This window comes from Colius striatus, chromosome 3 (genome assembly GCF_028858725.1).
Source record: "Colius striatus isolate bColStr4 chromosome 3, bColStr4.1.hap1, whole genome shotgun sequence".
Classification (NCBI taxonomy): Eukaryota; Metazoa; Chordata; class Aves; order Coliiformes; family Coliidae; genus Colius; species Colius striatus.
In genome coordinates, this window is record NC_084761.1 from 26793952 (window position 1) to 26810649 (window position 16698).

General features: G+C 37.3%; 1 protein-coding gene across 1 annotated transcript in view; it reads left to right on the top strand.

Moving 5' to 3' along the window:
• FAT4 (FAT atypical cadherin 4) overlaps window positions 1-16698 on the top strand; it is a 145188-nt gene that overhangs the window by 86270 nt on the left and 42220 nt on the right. Inside the window, exons 6-7 of the mRNA XM_010197115.2 lie at window positions 256-430; window positions 15286-15466. Coding sequence (XP_010195417.2) covers window positions 256-430; window positions 15286-15466 — 356 coding nt within the window. The remainder of the gene's footprint in view (window positions 1-255; window positions 431-15285; window positions 15467-16698) is intronic.

A 16698-nucleotide genomic window follows, 5' to 3' on the forward strand; every position in this document is an offset into this window, starting at 1 on the left:
ACACAGTCTTTGCTGTATTTCTGCTTGAGGAAAATAAGTAATCTACTATTTGATATTTTCAAACTCTGCTTTTAAGTCTATCACTACTGTCTTAAGTTATTTTTACAATTACAGCTAATTAACACTAGACCCTAAAACATTTGGATTAATTAGACCCGTTAATTTGGATCATTGTCATAGAGAATATTTATCGCACAGACCCTGCCTTCATCGGTTCTTGATATTTCTTCCCACTAATTTAAATTGCTTTTGTAGGTTGTAGCAAGAGATGATGATCAAGGCCTAAACAGCAAGCTTACTTATGTGCTAGTGGCTGGAAATGAGGAAGGAGCCTTTACTCTCTCAGCCAGTGGAGAGCTGTGCTTGGTGCAGAGCCTGGACCGGGAGGCAAAAGAGCAGTACCTACTACTGATCACAGCTGCTGATGCAGGTAAAGCAAATGGACAGTTTCTTCTGGTGAAATATCATTGTGACTTGAAAACATTGCATTGCAGTTAGAAAATAAATAGTTTCATGATGGTTTGAAACTTTAGCAGATGGAGATTGGTACCCAAGCTTCAGTTTAGATCTCTGTGGGGACACTTGGGTTTCTCTGGTGTCGAAAGGGGTTTGGTTTCTGGAAATGAGGATTTTAACTATATGTCTAGTTGTCTGAGATGAGACTGACTGCAGATTTAGATGAATTGATTTTTTACCCTGCAGTATTAAGTGGTCCTGCCTAGGTCATAAAAGCCTTGTGCGTGACAACAAAAACCCAATGCAGACAGGTCAAATCAATGGCCACAAAACAGCTGTGGACTACTCAGTTAATTACTGAAAAGTAATGACAATTTACATTACAACATTCTAGAGTTCTGCTTTTCTCAGCATCCAGTCATACATTTGCTCCAGAATCCCAAGTGCTCCCTCAGTTTAAAACCAAACATGAATTATTGTTACAAAGATTAATTACACTTTCACTGGAGGTGTCCAAGCACAAAATTTTCGTTTCTGATTTTGGTATGAATATTAGTAAGGAAGACATCCTGCATCATATTCTGGGCTGATCTCCAGTCTCCCACAGTCTGATGGATTTAATTTACTGCAGAACTTGTTCTTACTTTCTAATAATAAAATAGGAGCAAACCCAACTTGTTGACAAGTGGATAGAGTTTTGTTTTCTGCTGTATTGTGTGCAGTATCTTGTGTGACGGTATCTATGGCTTATTTTTTCCTATTGCAGCAGTGCTCAGGTATTTCACAATCTGATCACAGCTGAAGCTGCAAAACACAATTTTAGGACTTGACATATCATTTGTCTTGTACTTTGGCTAGGAATACTGTATGCTTTGTATTTTTTCCTCTGGCTTTCCATTACTCTATAGCCACCAACCACTCACTTGTGACTTGGACTAGCTTAGGCTTGAATGCCCTTGTGTTCCTTCAGAAGCTCAGACTGGATTTGTGAGGGAAGGAAGATCCTTGATGTCTTTTTACTCTCCCAGTCCAACCTGTCAGAAGTCAGATAGGATTGTACAGAGCTTATTAGCTCTATGTACGAAATACCCAAGACTGAACTGATAAGAAGTGTCATATGGACAACAATTATTGTCCTTGGAAGAAGGAAGAGAGCAAGAAGTCAGTTGTACTCCACGCCTAGCATGGTGTGTAAGCCAAGTGTTTGACAGGAGCATGTTTTTTTTGTAGACTCTGGTTCCTAAAAAATATGAAATCCAGGATATTTACCCAACCATACCAAACGAAAATATTTATTTGTGTTTGGAGATCTCTGAGTTTCAGATAATCCAGGAGAAACTTTAATACGGGAAGTGTGCATGGCGCCTTTGCTGTGTCTGACAAGAATAGCAGCATGTTTTATTAGTTGCTGTGTATAAACATGTAGATATCATGCTCATTAAACACTGTTTGAAGCTGTTGTTTTTTTTTTAATTTGCTATGTTCTTATAAAGACAACTCTCCCTTCTATCAGTGTTTAAAGGTACTAGCAAAAGTGTGCAGAAATAGATGTTGAGTAGTAACTTTAAGCTAAATTTAACTGTTCTGCTATGTTTAGGTTTACAATGTGACTAATCCACAGTTAGTGTGATTTGGTATAGTTTTCAATTTGCCTAGTGAATAAAGTTAGATAATATCTTTTGTTCAGTGATTAGACTGATGACTTGTTCTAAATTCATGCCATCAAAGAATACATTTAAAACTATGTTAGTCATGTTTTATCTAAACTAAAACATCACTGGAAAGTGTCCAGCTTCAGTAGAAGTCAATTCCAGAGCTTCCCTTGATTTCATGGAAGCTGAATGTGGACCATAATCATAACAGATACTTTAAGTATTTCAAATATATTACAGACTTAAGACATTCTTGGGAATCCTTGCTGTGTTTGAATTAGTCATACTGAGTTCAAGCAGTCTAGATAGTAAAGAACACTCTGGTATATCATTTGTTGGCAACCTCTTAAAAAAACATGTTTGTCACAATAACGTGGAACAAACAGACCAAGTTACAGACTTTGGGTTTTCTGTCGAGCTACTTCTCAAATTTTATATTACTATAAACTACGTTATCAAACATAGAATGCATATGTACTTCTGTAGACAGCTGAGTTAGAAAAACACTCAGTGTGAGGAAGCCTTTCTAAAAGAGTTGCAGCTTGTCAGAAGAAGAATGTGCTTTTTAAAAAATAAAATTTTTTTTAAGTATATGAAACAGTGTAAGTATCTGATGGATATCTAGGTAGCAATAAATAGTAACCTTTGCTAGTCAGTGCCAGCTTCATTAAATCAGGTAATTCTATGGGTAATAAGAGAAAGATGGCAATGACACAAGTGTGAAATGGGTGAGAAAAGTGTTTTGATTATTATGTTCTTGAGCAGCTGCTAACCATTTGTAAAAGAAACTCTCACAGGCATATCCAGCTCTTTGTGTAATGTAACTATTTCTTTGGATTCTCTTAGTTTGTATTTGTTTGGTGATGTTTACTTAGAAGGAAGGATTTTGCATAGAGGCAATTCATGCATAAATACACACACAAAACGAGTAGTGCTCCTGTGTAGGAAAACAATGCCTGCCAAAATGTTGAAGAAAGCAGACTTGTCTGAAATTATCCACATCCATATTTTCTTTGAAAGTAAGTCAAAGGAAGGGTATTATACTTTGCACTCTGATTTTGGCTTTTATTAACTGTAATAATTATTCTTTCAGATTGTCTTTAGCAACCCAAGCAACAGTTTTGCCACATATGGTGCATCTCATTTAGGGTGGGTTTGGAGTTTTTTTACAGATAAAAATCATGGTAGACATCCAGATGCAGTTAAGTTTGGACATCAAGTACATCAAGGGCAAAATTCTATCTGTCCAACTTGCATCCCATTTTTCTTAGAATCTGTATCTCAGTTCTTATACACTGACTGGATTGAAACATTAAAAAAAACAATATCCTGCTCCTGTAAAAGTCTATACTAACTATTGCTTCTCTTCCAAGGAAGCAGACACAATACTTACTTAGAAACACCTTTAGACATAAGAACTGATAGATTCTCAACTTGACTTTGGCTGGGGAGGGCTTCATAGGATGTGGTGCCTGTATTGACTTAGCAACCTCTGTGCTTCATCATGCCGTGTGCACATGCCCTTCCAGAGCCCAGATCTCAGTTCTTGGTGCATGAGAAGAGCTGTTGAGTTACTGCAAGTTGAGCTGCTCATAAGCCTGATGAGTAGGTCAAACAGGGACCACTGATGCTTCAGCATGCACCAGCAATGGAGATTTGGGCAATTGTTGAAAAGCAAGAGCTCCCCTTGGGTCTAGAGAAGTCAGATATGATATATGCATCATCCTGACTCTGGCCCAGCTACTCCTTAGCCTTACCTGCTAATCCTCCACTTGTTCCTAAGGGTAAGTCTTGGGTCAGCATAGTCTTCATTTTCTGGTGCTCCACTTGGTGATTTGTGGTCATGCAGCCTGCTTCATGCTCAGTTTTTGTGAGCCAGTCTGCACAAGTTTTCTTGATTTCAACCTTGTTTTATCATCACTCTTCTTTCACTTCTACACTTCCACCCTGCTCTAACTCAATCCTGCTGGATCTCAAATACATACTAGACTGCTGCTCTAGGCAGTGGGGATTTACAAAGACACACGAAGCATCCATCACTAGGAATACTCAGAATCTTCCAGAGCTGTACACCTGTGGCTTTTGTTGAAAAATAAACCATAATTCAAACCCAAAGTTCAGCCATTCCAATCTAGAGCCCCTCTTGCAGCACAAACCGTAAGACCAGAGTGCACAAATTATAAATATAATGACAGACAAAATGATGGACTGTGGAATAACATGATAGTGTTTAGATTGCAGACACTCTCCCAAAATGTCTGCTAACATGAACGCCAAGAAACCTACATGCAACTATTTCAATGTGTCTTTATGGGTTTGTTTCTACCACATAAATCATTTGTTTTGCTTTGCTATACCCTTCTTCATGGAAAAACAGATTTTTTTTCATCTGGTAAGGAGGGAGCGCTGGTTAAATGTTCAGTTCTGACACCATAATTAAAACGGCCATTTTTATCATCCCTCTCTGTAACTTTTTGAAGAATTTTCTGGAGTAAATGTTAGCATTCCAACAATCCTTCTTCTTTTATTTATTAATTGCAGGATTGTCGAGTAGCACATCTGGAAACCTGCTAACTGCCTAGGACTACTGTTTAAATAATCCACAACAACCATATCTTTATTTGGTCAAAATGGCACATTACCACAATAAAACCAAAATGAAAATGGGATTTTTTTGCATTACAAACTCTATTCCTTTTAACTTTTTCAAATAACCTGTTTACTGATTTAGATAGTTCTGAAAGAAATTAATCAGTGGACTTAGTATATTTAGTTAGCTGTTATTTTGTGTACATTGTTGGCCTGTATGAAAATAACTGTATGTTTTTTCTTTAGAAAATGTTGGCCCCTGGCTTATGCATTCTTTCTTTCAAGAATGCAGGAGGGCAACGAAGCAGAGAGGTTATATCCTCCACATGAATTCTCTTTTGAGTAAGACTTCTGGGTCCCTTAAATCCTAAAATCAAATCTAACAATGTGATTGTATTGTTTTTTAACACATTTTAAGATAATTCCCACTTTGGGGTGGCAAGTAAAGGATAACTTTATTTTCTATTAATGGTAAGAAAGAGTCTCAAGAGTTAAGTTTGAGATTTATGTGCCTGGGCTTAAAGACATTTATGCTCATCCTGTTTTCTTAGCAGACACTGTATTTCTACTTAACAGGCAGTCTACACTGTGGAAAGATGTTGCCTAAAAAGAATGAGTTGTGTTTTTGAAACAAATTTAGCTATTTTATAAATCTTAGTGCTGTCAAAAAAACCCAATAAACTTGCAAATTTAAATTATAAATGTCCTATTTTCCATGCATTCTGTGCTGTCTAAATATACACATCGCTTCAGGCTTTGGTGAGCTAAATGAAGCAGACATATGCCTACCTTGGTGCTTAGCAGTTTAAACAATGAATGCTCTCTTCTATGGTCTTCTTTTATGCCACAGCTGTTTCAAATATTGATTTCTGTCTTATCTGCAATTATCTCCCTGCTCTTGTGGAAGCTCTTCCCCTTGTCAATGCTTTCTATTTGAACCTAGTTTTACTAGTTTACTATTTTACTACTTTTATTATGTTTGCTCTTTTAATGCTGGTACTAAAACTATCCTTTTAGTAGTTTTAACACGATTTTTAAAAATTTCTTTCTAAATCACACAGCAGGAGAACTTAACTGTCAATAGACCCATCAGTGAGTTCATAGTGTTCATTTTGTCTTACCATCACCTAAAATTTGGAGGGAATTGAGAGTGGCTTTTTGTAATTGTGGGAAGCTAATAGTGGGCCACTTGAAAAGACAATGTAGGTGATAGTCTTTCTTATTCTATGAACTTACCTCGTCAGTAATGAGGTAAACAGGGATATGGAATAATTCAGTGTTTTTACTCATCACACAGAGTTTCTTACAAGAATCGTGTATAACAAAGGAAAAAAACAGAAATTAAGTGCTACAAGTATCAGCTTTACCAGGGATGCATGTACCATGAATTATCAAAAGCTGATTTAAGCTCCTTCTTAAAGGGTTAATCTAATAAAAAAAAACAATTAGTATCATTTTTTATGCAGGATTACATATTTACAGATTAAAGTTTGAAATATTTTCAGTCATAAATGGTCTAAGTATTGTTCTATGATAAGTGAAGTTCAACTGTACTATGTGCTGTACTGTATGAAAGACATATTTCAAATAAGTTCTTACTACTCTTTTTCAAGTAGCATATCTTCTTAGTAAGGACATTTTTTCTCCTTTCTTTCCATTCATGTTGGGATGGAAATTTTTGTTAGATATCTGGGAAGAAGTCCTTTCTTGCTTTGGTTGAAATACCATTGTTTTCTCAAATTGTGGTATTATATCGTATGTTAATTCTTCAATGTCACCCCCATGTTCACAAAAGAGTTGAAGGCACTCACTGTAATACACAGCAAATATTAATGGGATGCAGCCTCTTCAGGGATGTGTTCAAATTGATGTGACGTTCGTGAATCAAGCCAGTTACTGTCCTGATCCTCAGTCTCATCTCATACGCATTGTCTTAAGATCAACTTCTCTCAGCGCTGCCACTGTTGCAGTACAGCTTTATTGAATGCCTATTGGACAGTCAGTTAGAATCTGTTACTACTAAACAGTTAACTGAAAAAGTGAGAATTGAACATATGAAATATGCCAGAGCAATTCAGTTGCCATTTAATTTTGCCATAGTACAGAGAAACATTGTTCAGTGTTGATCTAAATGAATGAAAATGTGACTGTAAGCTGTTATTCACTCTTGTCCTGGCTTCTTTTTTTTGCTTCTTTTTTTTTTCCCTCTTTACTACTGTTTGTTAAGCTCTCTGTACGTGTTTGAGGGGAAAAAAGCAGATAAATCTCTTTGAAAAAAGTTTCAGGTAGATGTAATTAAATTGAAAAGCAAGCTAGTATGCAAGCTTGTTACTACGCTTAATATGCTTAATATGTAGGATTTAGTAGATGATCTAAAATTTCAAGTAAGAAAGAATTGTCAGTTTGTAATTTTTCAGGCTGTTACATTTCCTCTTATCTCCTCTTCATTCATCCATCTTACTGCAATTACTTTGAAAGTTTTAAATTAAAATTAATTTAAAATTATTGTCCTGCTTACATTACATTTATATTAAATCCTACTTCAAATGTGCTAATGAGTTCACTGAATACAATCTATTTTGCAGAAAATTAAGATAAGTAGAGTAGTCATTATGCTAGTAGTCATTATTTCTCAAATGAGTACTACCATGAATTTTCCAGTCTTGGTGATATTAAACCGTTTTTTAAGTTAAACATTACACCTTATAAATTGAAAGTCTGCTAGCTCATTCTGCAAATACAAAGCTACAATTTCAGGAAGCCTGAATTGCAAGGATAAAACAAGTGAAACATGTACATATGGCCTGAACAGTTATCCTGCTAATCTTCACTATTTATGCAGGGGGTTTTTAAAGCATAATTCAAAATCATGTATTACAGGAATTTCACTATGGAATATTCAGTCACAAGCAGTCAAAAATTGCCTTTAGCAGCCTCCACAGGAGCTAACTTCTTTATTTTTTCTGTTTACAACAATGACTTATAACAAGGAGAAATAATTTTTTGGTTTTAAGACAATACTTTTTAAATATCTCTGCCTTTCTTTGAAGTTGCAGCCTCACTTTCTTTAAATCTTACTTGCATCACCAGAGGCCTTGGAGGTGCCCATGGTCACATCTACCCTCCTGAAACTACCTGCAGCATGGGCACAGGGAGATACACCCTTACGACCAAGTTTTGCCAGGTTTTGTTATGAGCATTCAGCTGTGGAAAATCTGCAAGAAGATAACTTCTTGCTCTGAGATGACCCGCAGTTCTGACTAAGAAACTTGCAATACCTGTGTCTTCTGAGCCCTGTCTCCAGTGACCTATACCTTTGGTGTTAATTGATTACAAGTGTATGGCACATGGGATTAATGCTTGTGCCTTTCTTGGAGGGAGAACTAAACCCGACAGCCACAAGTCACTAACTGGCATCTCTTTATGTCAGTAGCCCTGTACCCAGCTTACGCTGAGTACAATGAAGCAGAGCTCTTTCAACTTGCTTTCCTTCATTCCCTTTTTCCCCTCTCGCTTTTGCAAATTAGCTCCACAAAAGCAGCAATGGGGGAAAACGCTAAACTAGAGGAATATATTCTCTATCACTTTTTAGATATGTTATAAGTTTATGATAATGTACATGTGTATTGAAGTTGTGCTAAATATATACTATGCTTTTGCTTTATTGCATGTGCTTTGCTCTTGATGTGTATTTATATTCCAGGAGATCCAGCTCTGTTTCAGTACAACAGCTTTTTTTTCCACCCTGGGTAAACTGCTGCAGGTAACTTGTCCTGATGAACAGATCAGAGGAAGAGAACAGGAATAGGGAAATGTGTACATACACCATTGTGTGTGCGAGCCCGTATTTTCAACAGTGTATTAAATGTACAGCAATGTGATGTTGTTCTAGTTGTGAAACTGCAAAGCTTAGCAAATTCATAGGATGCTGTCAGTCAGGAATTTTGATAGGAAACTATCCAAATTTAAAAATCGTGTGGCTAATACCAGATGAGAGATCCCGTGTTACAACACTGTTTGGGACAAGGATTTCTTATGCAGTGTCAAAACACGTGCGAGTATATGTCTTTACAGACCAGCATCAGCCTAAGCCTGGCTGGACATGGCATTGCTTGAGCAAGGTTGGACTCTTGTCTAGTGATTTTATTTCTTTTTACTTCTGATGGCTTATGTTCCCAAACTTAGGTTTCTTTGCCCACAGCTTCTTTAGGCTGATAGATGAGGAAGGATATTGAGGTTTCTCATATCTTATGTAGTACAGAATTTTTTATTTTAATTATTTTTTTTTTTGCTTGTCAGAAAATCCTTGAACAAATGCAGATCTATCCTGTCAATTCCCTTGTTTCTTGAAGTTCTGTTAAATCAGTTTTGGGAACAACTACCACTTTTTAACTAACTGAGAAAAACGTCAGATTTGTCATGCTCAGAAATTTGGAAAAATGTGGATTCCTGCTTGGTCTCATTCACCAATCATCCACTGAGCTGTGAGCAGGCTAGCTTCTAAGATTTTTATCACGTTTGTTTATTAACTCCTGATTTCAGCTTTTGTCTCAAAATAGACTAGGCTCACCATTTTCTTTAAGACTGTGGAGAAAAAATAAGTAAAACACAATCAACATATCTAACCAGGATAACCTTTTGGGATGCAATCTTGTGAAAAGTGATTTTTTTTTTTTTTCTCATTTTTCTCATTTGATGTGCCCACTTTCTTTTGTGTTCCTGGTAAATAAGTTAATTTAAGGTCATCTAGGTTTCAAATCAAGCTTTACGTGCACTAGAAATCCAGAGCATAATGCAAACTAAGTGCATTTTAACTTACTCTAGCTTCATATTTATTTTAAAATTCACCATATGGGTGAGGTTCAGCACACTCTGTCTGCATTTAAATGCGTTTAGAAAGACTGGCAGCTTTATTGTGAGAAAGGCCTTGTTTACTTGAGTGAAAAAGTTAATGCTCTGTAATAACACATACAACTTCTAGTCCTGGGACTCATTCACCAAGTGTTTGACTGGAGAAGTAAAATCCGCTTTGTTGCAAAGCAACACGTTTCGGTGAGGCAAAAATTCCATTTCTGTTAAATCGCTTTCCAATTTTCAGGATAATGATGTGTTTAATTTACCACAAAACATGGTAAACTGCCTGCAGTATGAGTTTGGATTAGTCATTTAGATTCAATTTATTTAATTTTAATCTCTTTTTTTCATTTTAGTGAAATGTATCTGTAGGGTTTTTTTGCTTAAGTTTGTTGTTAGTCTTCCAGCACTTAATTTTGGTATTTTAATGCTGGCAAAAATTGAGTTCCTGGTTTCTGAAAGGAATGATAGTTTTACTATCTGCTGTGCTAACTGTGGCACAGACAGGACCCAGATGTCATTAGAGCTTCAAACAATATGTGGATAATATGCTGAACACATTCTCCAATTTCTAATTTTTACTGTGAGCCATACAGGTACCACACAGCTGAGATAATTTCCAATAGCATCATCTCTTCATGAGCTTTCTTGAAAAACATAAATGGCTTTGCAGTTTTTGTTCAGTTGATTTCTTTTACAACTCCAGCCCACTATGGATTCTGATCATTTCCCTCTCATCCTGGTGTCCAGCAATGATGTAAAGAGCTGAACATACACTAGGCCAGATGATGCCTTGTGTTTGGGGATTACAGGGAGCTCAGACAGCTTACCTTCCTCATTCCTCAGTATGAGGGTGAATGGAGATAGTAGTTGGCACTCCCTTCTTCTAAGGCTGCATGAGTAGGCCAAGGCAAAAGTGAAAGCAATCTTTAGGTACATCCCTTGTGGATGACTTCATGTCTTGTAAATATTAACAGAAATTAGGGGAATGAATGACTTTTGAGTTTACACAGAAATATGTATTAAGCTTTGTTTACTGGTTATCCTGCATTTCAGAAGCAGAAATTGAGAGGTTAAATATTTCACCCCACTGTCAATTTCCTGCATTTAGTTTCCCTTCTTGTACTTATGCTACTGCTTGTAGCAAATATTTTTTGTCCCTCTTGTTCTGGATAGGGGGGAGGAAAAAGTTGAGAGTGTTCGTCATAATGTCAAAGCTGATGCATTTCCAGTGTCATCACAGTTCTGTAGCCATAAGCTGGGGAATGACAGTTTGTGGGTCTTTGATTCTGGCAGGATAGAGGTCCTACCCCCATGCTGCTGCCTGCCTGCCTACCCTACAGGCTCCCATGGATATTTCTTCACATCACCTCCTCAAATGTCCCAAGAGAAGAGGGTGAAGCCAGTGTCCAGCACTGGTCAAACCCAAGGTTGGCCTCTTGTAACCTTCCCCTGAAACTCGTCCTCCATCATGGGCCTCCAAGGAGCAGGCTCCCAAGGTCTGCTCCTTCTCTTCATCCCCAGACACATGTTTACTTGCAGATGTAAGCAAAAAGCTTAAAGTTTTGGAAGAACACCCGTGGGAAGCAATTTCCTTGCTGAGCTCAGCATTTCTATTTCGACACTATCCCAGGTTAATCTTTATTTCCATAGTGATGTGTGGACATTTTTGGGACTGTCTGCTTAATGTATATGTACAGCTGTCACCTAGAAAATAAACTGTTCAGCCCATAGAAAGAGATCACAGCACACAGAGATGGGAAATTCAAAATAATCATAATCATATAGTAATGTTTTTTACATTTTAAAGATATGATATTCACTGAGCATTCAATCCAATCTCTCCCTTTTAGTTTTCATAGCTAACTATGTTCTCCAGTTATTAATCATTTGATGGTTCTTTCATTCCTTTGCCTTTCTAGATAACTTTTTTTCCAACCTCTTAAGCCTCTTAGAGATACAGTATTTTGGGATTTGAAAAAAGCTACTAGGAGTATAGTGGTATAGAAATGCTCTAAGTAATAGGTGTCTGACAAAGAAATAGCTACTGCTTCTGAAAAATAGTTCTGACTACAATGAAAAATTGACAGAAATTTTAGTGCAAGTTCGCTAAGGGAAAATGTTTCTTTCTTTGCGTCTCTAGCCTTCGGAGCGGTTTGTAGGAGTAGTCAGCGGCTTGTGTAGCTGTGCACTGCGATTTTACATAGGTTGTAACATGTCTGGTTTATTAAAACCAGTGTGTGTGAGGGGGTAACTTAAGTGTTTGGCTAATATTGCAGAACTTGCACAACATTTCCTACAATTATTAATGCAAAATTTTAAGTGCAGTTTGAAAAAAAAGGAATGATGCTCTAACATAATGAGAATAACTGACTTGGGGAAGATTTGCTATCGAAGCAAAACTAAGAAATCTGGGAACTCAGCCTGACCATGGAAACTACTTATTTCACCACAAATATGACATGTACATTTTATGAAACCTACGTATTACCAGAGGCCAAATTCTGTGGTCCTTATGCAAGCACAGTTTTCACTTAAAGTTCACCGAGGACGGTAGAATTTGGCCCTGAGTTATTTCTTTTCCATAGAAAATTACTTCATTTGTAATTTCCTCTTCTTATATTTCTCAGTTACTGCAGAAATGTGAGCTAGTCATTTAATTTCAAGTGGATAAAAGCTTTGAGGACTCTGTGAAGTTGCAACTTTATCTTTCAGTGTAATAGAATAAAGGAGAGAATTTGTGGACATGATGTTTTACTTAGAGAAAAAAAGTGTTTGGCTAACAACACAGACAGGAAAACAATGTAAATACACAAGTTTTTCCATCTAATTAAAATAAGAAAGATTTGAGGATTTGAACTGAAGATTGATTGACTTGGTATGTTACAAACAGCTGAATTAATACTGGACTTTTGAGGTGTTTCTGCGAGCACAATGCAGATTCGAGCTAGTGCTGAATAAGATCTGGGTTACTTGTGTTACTCTAGCTAGTTTTATTAGTACGGTGTCAAGTTTGGCTGCTATATTCACTTATCTAAGGCTGACAAAAATATGTCCATACCGTACTGTATAGTGCCTTGTTGTGGAAGTGGGAAATAATGGAGTCTGGGGAGAGGGATGGGATTTGCCCCACAGAACGTCAGTTTGGTACCCTACAAATTCAGATTTCTCAGAGATGAAAGGGGGCCAGGGCTGATTGGAGTCAAATGTCTGAGTCAAAAGCTGCTGCTCTCAGTGTCATCCCAAGGAGGAGAATATCTGTAGCCCTTAAGTAGCTATTACATCTGGCGTCCCTTTTTGTTCAGTGCTATTATGTGCAAAAACATTTAATAGCCACACAGGAGAAATAACAAACTCATTGCACCATTTTGCTGTTTTCCTATGTCCATGTAGTATTTTGCCAGCAGACATGGCAAAATTCTTCCTATTCTTCTCTCTTTGCCAGTCCTGAGCATATGTTTAGAGCATCAAGCCTGAGCTCATGCTCCCAGCTCCAGTGGTGAGTTATCTCTACGGATGCTACCACTGTACTTGATTTTTCAGAATAAACTGATGCCATAAATTTTCTGGCATTGGCTCTTTGTGTTAGCAAATACATTGACGAAAATGAGTTTCAGATTTTAGCTGAGCGTTAGCTTTCTTTTCCAGACTCTATTGCCTTACTGATGCTCTTTGAATGTGACTTACCCAAGATTAATTTCTGAATTATGTATAAATTGTTTAATCACCTGTAAAACTTAACAATTTCAACTTTTCATTTCATTAGCTGAGAGGTGAATGTTGATTAAATGTGTTTAGAAGACCAGAGCTTGATGACACATGCAGCAAACATCACTGAGGTCTCTGTTTCATTTAATGCAGTAATAATAAACACTCTATAGACAATATTTCAGCAATCAAGAATGCTTTTGCAGTCTTTTCTATCTATACGTGTTTGGCTAAATGACAAAATTGAGGGGAGGGGGAAGGGTAAAAAAGAGTGAGACTTATTGCCTTAATGTAACCTTCCTGACTGAAAGTATATTAATTGACAAAATGAATTACCTCAGACTAGAACACAGAAAGGCCTCCATTGTGCACAGCCATGGTGTGAAACCTATACTCTTTGGCTTGGATATTGTTTCCTTGTCATCGTGATCCATCCCATCTGATCAGCAGGCTTCAAAGTCAGCCTTGTGAAATTTATGGCACCTTTCAGCTGGAAGCTCTTTCATTCAGGTTATTTGTGCATTAAGACAAGTTACTTTGGAGTATTTTGTGGTGAAAAAAACTCCTTCCCAAACAGAAGCTGCTCCAGACTTATTCCTACAATGCAATGTGGTACTTCTTTAACCTGCAAGGGTTAACATGTGGGAAAAATGCATCATTATTTCTTCTCTTACACAAGAGTTTAGTATCTGGAGCCTTTTCCAGGGCCCCATGAGACCCAGAAGTAGAGCCTGCCTCCTTCCCAGGCCTCAGGTTTGGGTCCAGTAATAACCTGGGGTAGCAGTGACCTGATCATCTGCTGACTTGGAAGGACTAGGGCAGTCACGCAGGGGCTGCCTGTGTTCTGTCAGATGACAGCTCCATGTAATATACTTGCCTTGCAATAAGGACTCAACCCAGTCGCTGGCCCACAGCACTTTGTTATTGTTGCTTTTTTCCCAGTCCAGCAAATGTTGAATTATATGTGTTTGAAGGGGAAAGCAATGCAGTTTTGGGTAAGAGAGGCATGGTCATCATCTATCTTTTGAGTAAAAGGGGCCATAACTCATGTGTTTATGCTCCACTGTCTCGCTTTCCTTATGGTTTTTGTTGTGTGTTCGAAGAAAGGAACAATCCATTTTTTTCATGGACCCCCAGTGAAGAATTTGGTTAGCAGAAGGCTTCTTGCTGCTTCTTGGCTGAAAATAAGTGTAATAGACTGGCAATAGTAACAGGAACTTGTAAAACTCCTCATTATCTTTTTTTGGATTTGACAAGGGAAAAGCTTAATAGAATAAATGCCAAGAGACTGCACATGAATAAACACACTATTTCTCACTACTTTCTACTCATCACAGTTAAGTATTCGAATAATAAGGAGGCTGAAAGCTGTAGGTTAAATAAGTTCAATCCTATTTCCCTTAAGCCAATATCCCATCCGAGTGAGCATTATTTGCTGCTATAGATGGTCACTTCTATGGAGAAATTGAGTCTGAACAGGGCTGGAGACTGTGCAACCTTCTCACCCGCTCTGAGAAGGTCTCTTCAGGTCAGGGATGTGACCAGCAGTGGAAAAGTAATAATGTGGAAAGCTGGGGTTTGCCACTGTTTCCACCCGATTTGTTCTGTGGATAAATTGATTGAGGACTGGAGTCTTCTCGGCTGTCAGTGTTCCACCTTTGAATGTCTTCTCTTAGAGAAATAGGAAAGTCAACCACATGTTCAAATTGGTCCTAATTGTTACAGGAAGGCTTCAGAGCAGTTCCAAGACAATCTTTTTCCACTGAGCTCATGTTACAAAATATTTCTGGAATTAGATGGAGCAAGAAAAATAACAAAACAACTTTTTTTCTTTCTTTCACAGCTTGTACTTTATGTTGAGATGCCTTTGAAACAAATCTGACCCTGTCCTGTATGTTGAACTACCTTTCTTGCTCTGTTAATTGTGACATGCTTGAGTGCTAGGCTTTAAATCGGGGATGGCAGACCTCAGATTAGCATAGTGATATTTGTAACCTCTAGCATTTCGTATCCTGCTTTCCTGCAGGATCTCCTGCCCTCACTGGCACTGGAACCATTGCTGTCACAGTGGATGATGTCAACGACAATGTCCCCACGTTCGCCTTTAACATGTATTCTGCCATTGTTCCGGAGGATGCTCCTACGGGGACAGATATTTTGCTTGTAAACTCCTCAGATGCTGATGCTTCTACAAATGCTGTTATTAGGTAGGTCATTTACTGTTGCTCTGTGTAATACTGCCTCATATCTCGCCTGAAGAGTTTTTTCCCCAGCATCCATCACCAACATTCCATAAAGCTATAAGACACAAAAGTACAGTTGTATGTGTGTAGATAAATTATTTCAGCAAATCTGACTTTTTGTTGTTGTTTATAGGCTTTTATTTAGAATTATGTTAAGGGTAAGTAGAACTGCAGTATTATTTTAGGTTTTTTTAATGAGTGAAAAGTAAAAGAGCTTAACTTGCATTTCAATGTAATTGTTAATACACTAGGTTTATATTTCTCACTATGTGTAGAGGTAAACCAATTTTTAAAAATAATAAAAAGAAACCCTGACACTCCAAAAAATATAAATACATTAAGCACTTTAATTTGTAGTCTTTATATATGCATTCTCTGCATAAAGGAATGTGATATAGGCTGTGAATGATCATTATTACTGTCTGCCATCTGTGTGTCTTTTGGAAAGACTTTCACCTTCAATCTAGCCTAGCTAAGGGATATAGTTAATAGATGTAATACAAATCTTTTAAAATGTCTTCCCGAAGAAGCAAGAAACCATTGTTTCTGGAGGCTGACAAACTTCTTTATTAATCACAGCAGCTTTCAGGAGGGGATTGGTGGGACAGAGAAAGATTTACTTTTTAAAGTAAATCATTCATTAAGGAATCTGCTACAAAACTGACTTTGGGCAGAGTTAAACAGTAAGATTTGGTTTTTTTTCACACCACTCACCCTAAAAAAAGTACAGAATGTATTTTGCAGCTCTCATCATCTTTAAACTTTAATTTTTAAGCTAGGCAAATCTAGAAATCAATGTCACTTTTTTTTTTTTTTTTTTTTGCATTAAAATGTCCAGACTAGCAGATGGTGTTAATTGTGTAATAGCTAACATATATTTGGAAGAAGCCAATAAGTATCTCGATTGGAACTTTAGATAGCTTTTCAAACCTAACAGTAGTGTAGAAGTCTGCTTATGTATTTATGATAAAGTAGTCAAGGCAGTACAAAATCACCCAACGCACTAAAACATTTTACAGAATACACCACAGACCACTGACCAGTTAACAGGAACTATTACCTACCTTTCCACTGCATCCACGTCTTTTCATGTAGTAAGCAATTTTCACTGAAAGCCAACATGTTGCTTGGGTAAATTTATCGTCCGTTAATGTCTTTAGTTTAGGGTGAAAATCACACAAGGCAAAACATGAAGT